Raw genomic sequence first — 15,293 nt, 5'->3', positions numbered from 1 at the left:
TGCCCTCTTGGGATTAAGGGCCCTGTGCCCAGTCTGACAGCTGCTCTGTGGGGAAGAAGAGGGAGGCACATGAGGGTTTGCCCCTGGGAGCCTGGTTGGGGGATGGGGTCTGAATCCTGCCTTGGCCTCCCTGCCATGGTGTGCTGGTGCGGAGGGAGGGGGCCTCTTGGGCAGGCCTGGTGGCCTCCGCTCATGAGACTGGTAATGACTGCACCAGGCGCAGAGTGACGGGTGCACAGGAGGGTGCCAGAGAGGGCCCTGTCCCGTCCTCCGCTTCTCCCCGGGTGCGCAGGCTCCCAGGGCTGCAGGACGGTGTGCGGTCCTGGCCCTTCTGGGCGAGCTGGGGCTCCTGGAGTTTGCCGCATTTCCTCAGCCCCATCTGTGTTCCCTGAGGCCCTGACTCCTTCTACCTGGGCTGGATGCTGCCTTTTGGCTCAATCTTTCAGCTCACTTAAGAGGACTTAATGGGCTGGAAAGGCCCTGCAGCTGCATCTCCCTGCCGTAAAGATTGTGCCCCCTCCCCCAAGAGAGCCTCCAGCAGCAGGGGGGCCTCCCTCATCTTCCTGCACATGATGGACAATGTCTTTCCTTTTTATTGCAGGCTGTGCCCTCGGCGGGTCAGAGCAGCTCCAGCAGGTACAGAGAGAAGCAGCTAAGGGCCTCCTCACCCTCCACCCCCGCCCGGCCCCCTACAGCTTGTGCTGCCCCCCAAGCCAGGAACTGGGCAACTGGGTGCCGGGGAAGCAGCCATGAGACTCTGCCCCTAACCCCCCAGCTAGATTCCCGCTCCTTTCCCACTGAAACTGCCTGCGATTTTATGAGTTGGTTTTATGTGAAAAGTTGGCGAATCTCTGGCGGGACACATGCTTGTAAAAAGAGAAAGAAGCAGCCTTGGAGATGGTAGTGCAGATTTGGAGGACGTCTGGGGACGGTGTGCTGCAGGGCTGGACAGGGGGTCAGCACACAGCCCCTCGGGGCTGCCTCCCAGACTCCAGGGGCCGGGCGAGGGGCCTGGTGCCTCTCTGCTCAAGTCCTTCTCTCCCTCAGCCTTGAGATCTGTGTGAGGGGAGCATATCCCAGGGGGAGTGTGGCCTGAGGCAGTGATGAAAGGGAAAGCACTTAAGAAAGTTCGTTTGTTGTTGATCTCAGTGCCTTCCCCTGTAAACCAGGGGTACTTTTCCTGAGGTGCTTTCACACCAAATGGGGTCACTTATCCCCTCACCACAGCCCCCAGTGGGGTCAGGCAAGTAGGGGTTATTGCTCTACCTGAGGGACCAGGACCAGAGGCTCAGAGACGTGAAGTGACTTGACCAAGCTCACACAGGGCTTATGTAGCGTCGGCAGGCCGGAACCTGAGTCTGCCCTACTCTGAACCCCACATCCCTGCCCCCTTTCCCCACCTCACATCCAAGTGGATTCTTTCTAAAAAGAATCGTGTTGATGGTGAAACAATAGTCTGCATTCACCAAAGCCCACTGTGCGCCACGTGCGGCTCTAAAAGCAGTTTGCATGATCTCCTGCAGCCTCACCAGCTTTATGAAGTATTGTCATCATTACCTTACTGTCACCCCGTTTGATAGATGGGGACACTGAGGGACTAAGAGACTCACCCCAAGTCGCCTGGCTAGCGAGTGGGGTTTGAACCCAGGCAGTCCCAACTCCAGAACCTGCTGCTTCCCCCGCCATCCCGCTGCTTTGGGCCTGCCCTCATGGGACCTTCTGCACCTCTGGGGCCCCTTTGGACTCTGGGATCCCCCCGGGTTCCTTATGAGCCTCTCCCTGTCGCCCACCACCCCCAGGCTGCCTCTGAAGCGCACCTGCTCACCCTTCGCTGAGGAGTTTGAGCCTCTGCCCTCCAAAAAGGCCAAGGAAGACGATCTTCAAAGAGGTACCCTCCCTCCCAGCTCATCCGCTCCCTGAGCCCACCACGTAGCCCCCAGCTCCCCGTGAGGCCTGCCCCAAAGCCTCAAACACCCATCCTGGCCCACGCAGCCAGGGCAGCACCCGTCCCAACAGAGGGCACAAGGGGCTGCTCCTCAGAGCGGGAGTGGGTCCAAGGCTGGAAGGTGGGGTGGGGGTCCGCAGGGCACCCGGGGTGCTTGGAGAGATGTCCATGGAGCCGGTGGGCTTATGCCTCCTCTGGCAGAGGCAACGGGTTCATTATTTTGGGCAAGCCCCCCCCCCCCCCATTCTCTACAGCAGGTGGGAACAGAGTTGGGTTTCCATTCCTGGCTTTCTGGCTTTAACAGCCTAAATCTGTGACTTCCTGGGGGAGGGGGACATGCCCAAACCTCGGAGGGCTGCAGCTGATTATCAAGAAGAAACCAAGAGCTAAGATCAAAAGCTTCCAGCAACCTTGACCTGAGCCTTGTACCACACTTGGTGTTTAAGACATCCTGTCCCTAGTTCCCCCACAACTCTGAAACAGAGGGTGGGGCCACCTCCATTTCCCATTTGGATAAAGTGAGGCTCAGTGATGGAAAACTACCTTCAAGGTCGCCTAGCTGGCAGGCAATAGAGCAGGGATTCCATCCTGCCCGAATGGGCACAGTCCGAGCAGGCCCGAGTGGGACCCGCAGAGCTGGGTGGTAGTTCCCATCTGGGCACAGACCCTCAGCAAGGATTTGCCCTTTCTGCAGAAATTGATTTTCTGTTAAACATAATATTTTTGAAGCCTCCCCCACCCCCTGGATGTTCCCGGGCTCCTTTGTCCTCCCCTTGCCGCTAAAAGCCACTCCTCTGCCTCTCAGTTCTCTTGTACGTGCGAAGGGAGACCGAGGAGGTGTTTGATGCCCTCATGTTGAAGACCCCGGACCTCAAGGGGCTGAGGAATGCGGTAAGAGGCTCTGTGGCCCACGCCCCCCACCCCGGCCAGACCCTGCTCTGCGCTCCTGTCCCCTACTCCTCACCACACAGTTTTGACTTCCCGCAGGAAGGCACTGAGGAGGAATATGCCGGAACCCTGGCTTTCCAATGGCCCACCTGTCCCACCCCATTGGGGGGGGGCACCCCCAGGCCTGGCTGGTGGGGGCGTGCCTCTGTGATGTTATCTCCCAGCCAGAGCCCTGGCTCCACCCTGGGAGTCACACACACCATAAATCCTCCTTAATCTGATGGCTGCTGTCTGACAGGCCAGAGCTTTTTGTTGGCTTTGCAAACCTGTTTCTGTTTTAATGGGAATGAAACCCAAAAAGGCCAGGCCCCAGAGACACTCTTTTTTTCTTTTCCGGGGGGCCTCATTCCTCCAGCTCGTGGTTGGCTGGGGGGCACTGGTGGGGGTGGCACAAAGTGGTGTTCGGGCAAGGAGACCTTCCCCAACCCCCCAAACTGCCAGAGAGTGGGTGAAACGACTCTGAATGCAACCCACAGCAGCTTTGTGGCTCAGCTAGAAACTGAGCAAACACAAGCCTCCGCCAGGGCCAGGGGGGCTTAAAGGTTGAACCAACGGGACAGCCAGAAGGTTCCAAGATGGTGGGCTGGGGAAGAGAAAATGAACCCCGTAGTAACTCCAGCTACCTTTTACTAAAGACCCACTACAGGCCAGGCATTTTGTCAGGCGCGCTGCATTTGCTAGCTCTCCATATTCTCTGAACAACCCCGAAAAGTGGTTACGATTATTATCTGTTCATTTCCATGAGAAAACAGCCTTCTCGCCATCAGGCAACCTGCCACAGCGGCTAAGGTAACAGAGCTGCAGTCCAGCCCAAGCTCTCTCCACTCTGCTGTGCCCTTCTGGTCCCTCATGGATCATCTGCTCTGATTGATTGACACCAGCCATTAATGTCACTCGAACATGGACTCGGAATCCTTGGGTTGGATAGACCTAAAAGGGTCCCCATCTGGTATTTGAGCTCTCTCCCCAGCAGCTCTTCCAAAGGGGTACCCACTCTTGACTTGCCTACTTCCAGGGATGGAGAGCTCACCACCACACGGGGCAGCCCATGCTGTCTTCGTACAACTTATGTTTAGAAAGTTCCTAAGTCCTTCTTTAGGTTGAATTGAGATCTTCCTCCTGGTAGCTTCCAGCCATGTCGCCATCCAAGTAGAATAAGGACTTTCCTGCCTTGGAGGGATCTCTGTCAGGACCGAGAATAACCAAGCAGCTGAGCCTGATCCTCTTCCTAAAAGGCCTGAGAGGACCACCTCAGCCTGAAGCCTTCGGTCTAAGGCTCGCTGCTGCTTCTAGGCGGCCAGTCACGCCAGACGGCACCCTCTGACTGAGCCTCTCACCAGGGCACAGACACAGGCTGGGCCTTCGCTTCATCTTCTCAGCTCCTGGGCTGAACCACGCTGCGTGGACATCTTATGCTTGCTCCTGTTTTACAAATGGGGACGCTGAGGCTCAGCGAAGTCAAGTGACTTGCTCAGAGTCTGCACTCCTGGTGGTGGAACTGGGACCAGACTGAGTCTGTCTGCCCTAGAGGAAACTTCTGGCTGCCTGGGGAGAAGTGAGCTGGCTCTGGCTGTGCGAGCTCAGGCAGGCCACTCACGGACCTCCAAGCTGGGGGTTCCTTGTCCGCAGAACGAACACCAGTGTTCTGGGATGTGACGGGGCAGGAAACCCGGGATCTGGCTGGGCCCTGGGTGCACGGTTTATATTCGTGGAGCTGGGCACCCTCAACCACCCAATGGGGTTAGTAATTCTTGCCTCTAAGGGGACAATATCTGGGTGATCCCCCTCACCGCAGGGCAGGAGCATCCAGTGCCCCCCTTCTAAGAGAACAGCACTGACTCTCTGTGGAGGTCTGCAGGCCAGGAACTGCCCCAAATGCTTTTTATGGGCCAGTTTAGTCACTTCCAGTAGCCCTACGGGTAGGGGCGATGCCCATCTCTGCCTCTGGTTTGCCCATAGTCGGCAGCTGGTGAGTGGGGCACCCTCAGCACTGGAACGATGTTGGGTCTGACTTGAGGCAGGGGTTGGAGGACCTGGTGGATACTCTTTGGGATATTTTACACCCACTAAACGTGCAGTCCGTCAAGAGTTTGTCGTGATGCGGGAAGGCTTATAACATGCAACATGAAGTAAAAAAAAAAAGTTATATAAAGCTATGTATGGGGAATACAAAAAATCTGCACCCATGGCCAAAAGATGGGAAAGAGGGCACCCAGATGTTTACCTCTTGGAAACAGGATTATGGACAATTGTATTATTTTTTTCTTTGTATTTCTCCACAGTATGGACATATGTTACTTTTATAATCAGGAAATAAAAAGATTACAGTAGAAGAGGCTGGAATAGGTCCAGTTTGGGCAGCAGACAACAAATCCCCTACTGTTCTCTTCCAGATCTCTGAGAAGTATGGGTTCCCCGAAGAGAACATTTACAAAGTCTACAAGAAATGTAAGCGGGGGTAAGTGCTCAGTACAGCTCTTCCTCCCATCCCCCCTCGTTGCCCCATTCCCTCTAAAATCTTGGCTCAGGGAGCTCCCAGCGAGCTTGCTCTGCCCCCCATGGTGCCGAGCAGCATCTGTCCTTGGCTTTGTGGAGAGGGCGAGGGCTGTGGAATTGGCAAGGCCACCTGCCAACTGGGAAGGAAAGGAGTAGAAGACAGATGGAAGGGTCTTTAGAGATGGCAGGTGGAAGGCCAGTGCAGGCCCAAAGATCAGAAGACCCAGGTCCAAGCCCCGGCCCACTGGATGGCCAAGTCATTTGATTACAATGATGGTGATTGTGACTACCATTCACTCATCCGTCTACCATGTGTCAGATGTTGGGCTACACGTCTTCCACTTAACTCTCACAGCCACACTATGAGGTAGACACCATTACCCACACTTCACAGAGAGGGAAACTGAGGCTCAGAGGGGCTAAGCAATATTCAGGGGCAGGAGCAGCAGAGTAAAGGCAGGGAGGCAGAAGGGCCCAGCAATGCTGCTGCTACTGGCCGAGTCAGGGCCCAAGGAGGGAGTGGCTGGCAATGAGTCTGGAAAGGGTGCGGTGACTGGGTGTGGTTTTGAGGGAACCCAGCTGAGATGCTGCATAGGCCTTCACCGGTGGATCTGCATGAGGCAGGAGGGGCTGAAGCTTTACCTTCCCGAGGGCTGGGCAGTGTGGCACCTACTGTGGGCTGCTGGGGATTAGTGTTCAACACCACAGCGCCCTTTGCTACCTGCCCAGGAGAGCCTGGGCAAGGGGGGTACAGGGGGCCACATGGTGACTGCCCCCACACTCAGTCCCCCCCAGCTCAGAGACAATGAGCTGGGCATTCACAGAAGTCCCTGCCCAGCCTAGTGTAAGGAATTGTCAGCACTATTCCCTGCCTGGAGGCCCCACTCCCAGCCCCCCGGCCTCCTAGCCCCCCACTGCAGCTCAGAGCCTGTCCTCCTGCTCTGGACAATGTAACTCCAGCTACATTTACTCGTGGGCCCTGGAAGGTGATCAGACATCACCTCGTGGCTACTGTCTGTGGGCTTTCCCTTCTTTAGAAGGCTCTGCAACGCCAGGCAGGTTTTGTACCCAGGCTGAGGCCCCATCCAGTCAGGCCCAGGGGCTGGCCTCCCACCCTCCCTCCTCTTTGGTTCCCACCCAACCTCCCACAGAAGGGCCAGGGGAGGGGGAAGCTGTACAGTCCTGTAGACCCTGGGAAAGGACTCGTTTGGTTTTGATTGTATGAGTGTCTAGGTTTTTGTGTGTGTGTTTTTTTTCTTCCAAGTTTCGGTTTTAAACTGGGGCTCACAAGCTCTCTGGAGCAGAATCCACCTCATGGCAGAGGGCAGGCTCTGCTTTGCCCAGACAGGCCCAGCCCCAGTTCCCCTGCGGACTAGTGCCCGTGCCCCCCCTGGCTGCAGCCCAGTCTGTGGCCAGCCTCCCTGACAGATCCCACCACAGGCTGGGCTGAGGGGCTGGGAGATTGTGTGTGTGTGTGTGTGTGTGTGTGAGTGTGTGTGTGTGTGTGAGAGCGAGAGAGAGAGAGAGATTGAGATTTGGAGGGGAGTGCATACAAGGATGCCCCAGCCCCACTGGCAAAGTTGCAGAGCTTTCCCTTAAGCCCCTACGGCTCTTTAAATCCTAATTAAAAAAAAAAAAAAAATCCTAATTTTAATAGCTCTCATGTGTGGAGCACTCACTATGTACCAGGTGCTGGACTAAATAAATGACTTCCAGGCATCATCTCATTGACCTTTGAGTTTGGTATGATTATCTGTATTTCTGTAGATGAGGAAACTGGCATTCAGAGTTGGTCCCAGGGTCACAGCTAGTAACTAGCAGAAGGAATCCCAGCCTGCCTAAAGCCTGTGCATGCACCCACTATTTTATCTTGCCTCCTGCTTCTTCCTCTAACTGCTAAGCAATGTGCAAATAAAGGCCTTTTATTTGCCTAGCCCCATGGCCCAGGCCATCACTCAGTAGCCCTTCAGAGGCACCCTATAGCTCATACACAGCCTATACCATGAAGACCTCGGGCCTAGAATCAATCTGAGGTACTTAAATGAGAAGAGTCTGCAAAAAAACCTTTTGGGAGAGGAGAGGCGAGGCTCATTTGCCATGTCCCTCCGTGTCTGACTCCTCTGCTGAGGAACAGAGAATTCTAATCATGGCCTAGTTTATTTTCACAGAACCCTCCTGAAAGTCCTCTGGACAAAGGTAGATAGAATCAGCTTTACAAGCACCATTGAGTGCTTGAAAGATGAACAAATACACTGTTTTGCTGGCAGCTGGACAAGGGTTTGGGGCAAACCAGGACAGAAGACAGCTAGAAGCTGGCAAGTGACAAGAGGCCCACATTCTGGGACACTGGTTCCCCACCAGCTCTGCCTCTCTGGCCCAGTTGTCACTGAATTCTGCGGGGGGAAGGGGTCTATGGGCTTGTCTGAGATACCTTGTGTGGAGGTGTGCACCCTGGCCCACTGGGAGCCCCGCTGGGGAGTGGGGGGGAGGCAGCCGTCAAGTTCCTGCATGCAAGGCACACACTGCCTGGCACCTAGAGACGCCCCGTAACTACTACTGTCGGAAACAAATGGAAACCTGGCCACTGACAGAGCACTCACCCCTCTGGCCCAGCCCTGATCTCCTCGGATCTGTTCCCAGCCTGCAGCCCCCAGACAAAGATCCCTTTGTGAGATGAAGGAACCGCTGATGGGACCCGAGGAAGTGGGAGCCTGTAATTAGACCCTAGCTGTCAGCACCCCGGCCTGGGAGCCTGAGCCCAGACCTCCTTCCACAAAGCAGCAGCATCTGGAAGCTGCTGTACAGATGGCTGGACATAGGCCGTAGGCTTAGGCTCCCTGCTTCTGCAAGGTCTCCGTCCTCTGGACCTGGGGGATGGCAGGGACAAGCCTACTGCCTCCCCAGGGGTCCCCCTGGAAAGCAGATGGCTGCCTGCTGGGAGCGGTAGCCTGAGATCTGCAGCCCCCCATTCCTGCCCTACTTGAAACAATCTCGCCCCCATCCAAACTCTCCCCCAGACCTGGCTTTTGCCTTTCTCATATAGGCCACTTCCTAACTCATATTTATAGGGAGTTTTTGTTTTTCTTTCTAAAAAACGGTACAGTGGAAAGAGACAAAAGTCTAGACTCAAGTCCCAGCTCTGCCATCTATAAACTGTGTGACCTCAGGCAAATGACTCTGCTTCTCTGAAGCTCAGCTTTTCCATCTACCAACTGGAGTAACAGGGTTCTAAAGATTTCTTTTCCCAGGCCCTACTAGATTACGGACTCATGGAAGGCATGTAGGGCATCCTCTCTGTGTGGAGCAAGACCCTGCACACAGAGAGGCCTCAGTAAACGCTAGTGGGGTGGATGGATGAGGACCGCCAACTCCGTTACAAAGGGACAGCTGGTGTGGTCGGGCCAGGGAGGCCCTCACAGTGATAGGACGCTCTGCGGAGGGCTGCAGCATGGAGGCCCTGTCCGTCTCAGGTTGGCCCAGGTCCTAGCCTGAAGGGTGTAGGGGGGAGAGAGCCGAGCCCCTCATGTGTCTTGTGCTATCCGTGAGGTTTCCACTTCGTGGGGGTGCACGAGAGCAGAGACTCAGGTGGCACCTGCCTCTGGCTCAGGCAGGCACACCTGAGTGACACATCGCAGCCTCCTACTGAACCCAGGCCACACTGGTCCACCCACCGTGCCTCTTGCACTTGAACTCTCACGTTGTGTCCGAGTCCCATCTGGCCTAGGGGCCGAGGAGTACTGCGTCCCTCCCAGTCAGTCTGCTGCAGTAGAGAGGCCGTGGTTGGAGGAGTGGCTCAGGCCCCTTGGTGGCCACTCCCTCCACCGTAAGTGGGACAGTGAATACCCACCTCTGCTGTTAGGACGGTCAGGAGAAAGTCCGAGAGGTGCCTGCCATGTTGTGCGCACCCGATAGGTAGGAACCAGTACTATCATCCTTGTCACCCAGAGGCCTGGCCACGTTCTAGACATATCTCCTCTTCTCTTCCAGGATCTTGGTCAACATGGACAACAACATCATTCAACACTACAGCAACCATGTCGCCTTCCTGCTGGACATGGGGGAGCTTGACGGCAAGATCCAGATCATCCTTAAGGAGCTGTGAGGCCCGGGCATCCATGCCCTCAGACCCCCTGGGGCCGGCCCAGGCAAGGAGCCCTCTGGGAAGTGGCCCCATGCCATACCACACACAACGTCTCCTCATGCCTCAGTGCTGTTACTTGAATGTCCTCCCTGAGGGAGGAGGCCCTCATATTGCAAACCCACAGATGCTACGGTCAGGGAGGGACCTGGGAAGTGTCCCGATCTGAACCCCAACTCATGCTTGAATCTACACTGGATTTCCTGCCGGTGCCTGCCCAGCTAGTGAGAGTGTCATGTTGGTTCACGTCCCCATGGCCTATCTCCTTCTCGGAAGACCCCATTCTTTCTGCACATCTCCCGGTTGGCTCTTCACCCTCTTTCCCAAAGCTGCCTTGAATCTTGTTCAGCTTCCATTCTTGATTCTTCTATCAACTTCAGACTGAGGATTCCTTATATTGTTGCTCAATTAACTTTGATTTTCAGTGCAAACAATTTTTAAATGTCACCATAGTGGAAACACTCTCATGGATTTTGTCAATACAAGGTGTAAATAATAATGCTCATTGATTGGAACAAAGTGGCTGCTGTATAAAACAACTGTGCCTGTTTGCTGATGTACACATTTCTTATTTACAATTTCCATTTATGTTATATATATATAAGTATATATTGTATATACATGCAACATTTTATATTTTTCATGGATACATTTTTATCATTTCAAAAAAAACGTGTATTTCACATGCTTGGACTGTTATTTTTTTTTTTTTAGCTGTTATTCAATTATGCATTTTGTATACTCACATGGTATTTAGTAATAAAATTCTACCTATGTATTGCTTCAAATACTACACTTGTTCCTTTTGTGAAAGTCTTCCCAGAAGAGAGGGTGAAAGCAGACGAAGCCTGCTTCCTTCTGTCTTGTAGGTGGTTAACCCTGGACCCGAAGGCTGGTGGTGCGTACCGGGCACCCGAGAAGCAGCGGTGCCCCCTGGAAGGCAGTGGAATCCTGACGCTAAGATCTCGGTCTTGCACTGTCCCACGGGCCGAATGTTATGACCTTAGGGTCATTGACTAGAGAGACAGAGAAGTCCTGGAAAAGGTCCAGGATGGCCTTGCCAAGGACCTCACAGCTGGGGCCAGTAGGCAGAGCCCAAGGCTGGGAGCCACGTGACCTGGGTTCTTGGGCCAACTCTGCCCCCACGTGCTGGGCCAAGTCAGTTGCCCTGCCGCTGACTCAGCAGCTCCCAGAAGTGGGTGCTCCCATCTCTTTCCAGCTCGGCATTCAGTGACATCATGGGGGAGTAGTTACACCCCAGAAATTAACGGCTACTACAGACCCGGGCCTTTATTTCTTCTAGGGAGCAAATCAGAGCATCTGTCCACCCTTCCTTCCTTCCTTCCTTCCTTCCTTCCTTCCTTCCTTCCTTCCTTCCTTCCTTCCTTCCTTCCTTCCTTCCTTTCTTCCTTCCTTCCATCTGTCTGTCCTTCCTTCCATCCTTCCCCTCTCCTTCCCTTCCTTTGCCCCCCTCCTAGCACACCACCACCTCTAGGCCTGTTTCTTCAGCTGTGAATGAGGGGCATGGATCCTCACAGGTCTCTGTACTGACCATCCTTAGAGCACCAGAGCTGATGGGTGGGTGTCAAAGGCCGCCTGGACCTGGGGGAAGGGACAGCTGCAGCCCCTGGGAGACCCTCCCACCTTCAGTCATTAGGCAGATCTGCTTTTCCCCTTTTACCCATTAGGGTTTCCCATAAGCTTTCATTTGAACAAAATTTTTAAAACGTCTGGAAACCACAGATGCCTCCAAAGGCCTCTCAGCTCTCACAGTCAAGAGCCAGTGGTCCCAATTCCCGCCAATGGCCTGGAGTCAGGGCCAGGGCTAGGGTCAGGCCACTGAAGCCCTAGCCTCAGGCACAAACATTAGGAGGCATCAAAGAGCTTAGTAATCAAGAGAAATTGATGCAGTGTGTGTGTGTGTTTGTGTGTGTGTGTTTTAAATAAAGCCCCCCCCCCCCAAAAAAAAAAAAAGTCCACGATGAACAAAATACTAAAATTTGAAGCCAGGATCAGTAGTGCTGACGTTCCTTCGGCCTCAGACGCCAAGAGGGCTTGCGTGACAGGGCCCCAGGGACCCTACAGGCATCCAGGGCGGCTGCGTCTGTTCCACCCTCACTACGGCTGTGACATCGCCCAGGATGCCAGAGCAGGGTGATGTGTGAGGGTGGAATGGCAGCGTGTGCAGAGTGTCAGCACACGCCAGGCACGCCAGAGGTGCTCAGCTTCTGTTCATTTCCTTCCTTCTTGAGCTTCCCGCCAGCTCCCCTCCCAGAAGCGGCTGGGAAGCAGGCAGGTGGTGCTTCTCCACCCTGGTTTGCACCTTGGAATCACCTGAGCAGCTTTTACCCCTTTCTCTACTGCCCAAACCCCACCCCTGGAGCATTTATTGATTTTTTAAATTTTTATTTATTTTTAAGGAAGCTCTACACCCGATGTGGGGCTCGAACTCATGACCCTGAGACCAAGCATCACATGCTCTGCCCCCTGAGCCAGCCAGGCACCCCCACCCTAGAGCATTTAAGTCAGAATTTCTGGAGGTGGACCCAGACAGACCTCAGAACTTTTTAAAGCACCACCCCCACCTCCCGTGATTACAGTGTGAGGTCAAGGTCGAGAACCACTGCTCTAGAGAGGCCATAATTACACAGGCCTTGAAGCCTGTGTCACCTGTTCGTGTCTGGCTGGGTTGCTGCACACAAGGAATCAGTATCCACGCAAATCCTGCTGCGGAGTTCGGGAAGGGAGCCGGGCAGCTCCACACCCGCCGCACATTCAGCAGCTGCAGTAAGGGCACCAGGGCTCAGCTCTGCTCAGCAAAGCACCATGTGAGGGGACCAGGGCTGTCAATGCCTACAAAGGCCATTTGGGCCTCAAGGAGAGCTCCACCCTCAGAGAAGTCAAGGGGCAAGGGTACCCCCTCAGCCTGACAGCTGCCATGCTAGGACCATCTTTCACTCCCAAGAGTCAAAGGGGAGAGGAGTGAAGGTAAGTCCTTTCCAAACAGGAGTCACTTTGGAAAGGTGGCTGTCAGCGGGTGGCGAGGGCACCCCCTGCCTGGTGGCTCTTCCCTAGAAGACAAGTAGCCAGTGGGGGAGGGAGGGATGAAGGAGGAAAGCAGGTGTGAGGGATGAGTGAGGGAATCAGGAGGAGGGAGGAGGGCATATAGGCAAACAGCAGATGAGCGAACAAACGGAAGGCCAGAGTTGAGCAGTTAACTGTATTTATTAGACCCTCGCTACCCTAAGTGTGGTCTGTGGACCAGCAGCATCGGGATCGCCTGGGAGCTTGTTAGAAATGCTTACACCTAAAACTAATACACTGTTATATGTCAATTATATCTCAATTTTTTAAGAAAAGAAAATTAAATGCAGATCCTCAGGTCTCGCCCCAGACCTATAGGATCTACCTTCTATAACCAGATATCTAAGTGATTTGCATGCACATTAGAATTTGACAAATACTTTATTAAGCTATCAGGGTACCCTAACCCTAACTAGACACCTTATCATCATGCTGAGAACTTTAATACGGACACTAATGCCCAGACCCTACCTCACTTCAATTAAATCGGGACTCTGAGGTTTGGGGCCTGGGCAGGCTATCTCTATAACAGCCCCCAAGGTGATCCCTATATACGGCCAGGGTCGGACAGAGCTGTAAGCAGCTCATGACACCTTAAGAGAGGCTAGACGTGGTCAAGACAGACCCTCTGAGCTCAGGGCCTCAGCTCTAGTCATGTCTTTGACAGAACGTGGATTCAGACTGGCCACGGGCAACCCTGCCATTCTTATCCCAGAGCCCCCCCTCTTTCTTGACTGCAGCTGGGGGGGCTCCTCTAGAGAGAGATGATCTTTACCTGCTGGTGCTCAGCCCAGCTACCCGAGGGGAGAGGAGAGGCCTGTCTTGTTTTCCGATACATTTCTCAGCCTCTGCCCACAGACACTCCAGGGATGGCAGCTTCTAGCCCAATGGTCCCCTAAAGGTCCCCCACGGCCAGAGGGACAGAGAAACCAAGGCGTTGGGGTCTGGCCCCATTGTCAAGAGTCTGGGGTCAAAGAAAGGTACAGCTTCAAGTGCCAACCTCGAAAGGGTCTTCCAGAATGTCTACAACCCAACTGGACAATGGATGGCCAGCACAAGTTTCCATTAGCCCCAACGAAAGATTTCAAGTTGCAAGATGGTTGTCAACGTCTCAAACCAATAGATTGCACATTTTAAAGACTTCCAGGATTCTGTTGAAACTCTGCAGATCTGGCGACAGCTGGCTGCAGCTTGTTGGATGCCCGTTAGCCGAGCAGCTGCAGCTCCCACACCCCACCCCTGCCTGACCTCCCTACCCAGCTCCTGGAAGAGTTGCCCTTGGGCCCTGGAATTTGAATCTGACTCTTTTCCTTCGAAGAGAAGCTGCTGACCTAACAGGATGGGAGCGCGCAGTGTCCTGCCTCAAGGTTCAGCCTTGCATCGCTCTCACCAGGTGCTCCAGGCCGCCTCCCACTCACCCCCAGCAGCAGGTACTCCCAGGGATCTGAGGGTCACTAAAAGGCCAGCTTTTTCACAATGCAAGAATTGTTTTTTTTTTTTTTTTGCAAGAATTGTTTAATTGGATATGATATTCTATTCTTCTCTCTCCCTCTTCCTCACCCATCCATCCCCAAAGGGAGGGCCAGCCAGCGGCCTTCTGATGGGAAGGCCCTTAGCCCCCCTGGTTCTTTGTGAATCTCTTCCTCTTGCCAGGAGGAAACTGATTTGGCAGGCCAGAAAAGATCCACTAAAGACTGTGTCACACTGGAGCAGGAGGTCTGGGAGGAGACAGAGGCCAGGCCTGGGGACAGGGGCGTCCCCGTGAAAGAAAGAACATGCAAGTGCCAAGCAGTGCGTGGCCTCCCTGCCCCTCAGAATCACTGATCCAGGACCCGGGCTCCAGCAGACTCCTGCCCACCTGTGCTGTGGAATACCGAGCCACAGAACGGACGTGGTGGCCTCTCTCGAAGGTGGGAAATGAACACACGTGACCACGGTGACTACCTGCCATGCTCTTCCCAAATGTGAGATCTGAAGGCTTAGCTGGGAGCAAGGGCCCAGGTGGCCCCTTCGTGTCTGTCACAGGCACTTCTGGGCCTTCCCAGCTCCTGAACTCCAGGGGAAGTCTGGAAGTCAAGGCCGAAGGACCAGAACATGCTTGGGCTGCAGGCCCATGTGGTCCATCCTGCAGGTGCTTTCTGGACCCCATGGCTCAGTACCAGGCTTCTAGATGGGGGATCTGCCATTGGCCAACATCTCCGTGGAGTCTGAGCTTCAGAAGCCCCTCACATCTGTGGGGAGGCCTGTGGAAGCCAGCAGGGACAGGTGCGTGGTGAGGTAACCAAGGGAGGCTCTGTCCGCTTCTCAGTTCTGCTCAGGAAACTGCTGGAAGCAGTAGAAATGGAGGTCCAGTCTCTAGGAGGCAGCTCAAGACAAGGACAAATGCAGGAGCCCAGCTCTACACCAGCTGGGGGCAGGGGCAGGGGGCAGAGCGGCCCGGGGGAGCCATCTGTCACGTACAAAATGGGCATCTCTGAATGAATGTCCTGGGAAGCCTGGGTAGGGCGGCTGGTGGCCAGGGCTCTCCTTGAGCTTGTGTGAGGTCCCTACAACACTGGGATCCATTTCTTGTCCTCATTGTAGAGAAAGGACTGCTTTCCGGGGAATTCTGGCCTGTAGGTGGCTGTGGAGAGAGAGACAGAGACAGTATTAAGAGTGAAAAGGCCAGTTGCTCAAGCCCCT

At 54.4% G+C, this 15,293-nt stretch overlaps 2 protein-coding genes across 13 annotated transcripts in view; one reads left to right on the top strand and one right to left on the bottom strand.

The window, feature by feature from the left end:
* GRHL3 (grainyhead like transcription factor 3) overlaps nucleotides 1-10,318 on the top strand; it is a 34,034-nt gene extending 23,716 nt beyond the window's left edge. For all 5 annotated transcript variants that reach the window (XM_038531600.1, XM_038531597.1, XM_038531599.1 and 2 more), the window contains 5 exons: nucleotides 602-636; nucleotides 1,800-1,888; nucleotides 2,751-2,836; nucleotides 5,287-5,351; nucleotides 9,377-10,318. In XM_038531600.1, coding sequence (XP_038387528.1) covers nucleotides 602-636; nucleotides 1,800-1,888; nucleotides 2,751-2,836; nucleotides 5,287-5,351; nucleotides 9,377-9,491 — 390 coding nt within the window. In that variant the 3' untranslated portion in view covers nucleotides 9,492-10,318. The remainder of the gene's footprint in view (nucleotides 1-601; nucleotides 637-1,799; nucleotides 1,889-2,750; nucleotides 2,837-5,286; nucleotides 5,352-9,376) is intronic.
* A 3,730-nt stretch (nucleotides 10,319-14,048) lies between these two features.
* Nucleotides 14,049-15,293, bottom strand: part of STPG1 (sperm tail PG-rich repeat containing 1) — a 49,632-nt gene continuing 48,387 nt past the window's right edge. For all 8 annotated transcript variants that reach the window (XM_038531596.1, XM_038531592.1, XM_038531593.1 and 5 more), the window contains one exon: nucleotides 14,049-15,234. In XM_038531596.1, coding sequence (XP_038387524.1) covers nucleotides 15,158-15,234 — 77 coding nt within the window. In that variant the 3' untranslated portion in view covers nucleotides 14,049-15,157. The remainder of the gene's footprint in view (nucleotides 15,235-15,293) is intronic.

Source organism: Canis lupus, chromosome 2, assembly GCF_011100685.1.
Source record: "Canis lupus familiaris isolate Mischka breed German Shepherd chromosome 2, alternate assembly UU_Cfam_GSD_1.0, whole genome shotgun sequence".
Lineage (NCBI taxonomy): Eukaryota > Metazoa > Chordata > Mammalia > Carnivora > Canidae > Canis > Canis lupus.
The sequence above is the reverse complement of the archived record's forward strand: the minus strand, read 5'-3'. Positions and strand labels throughout refer to the sequence as shown.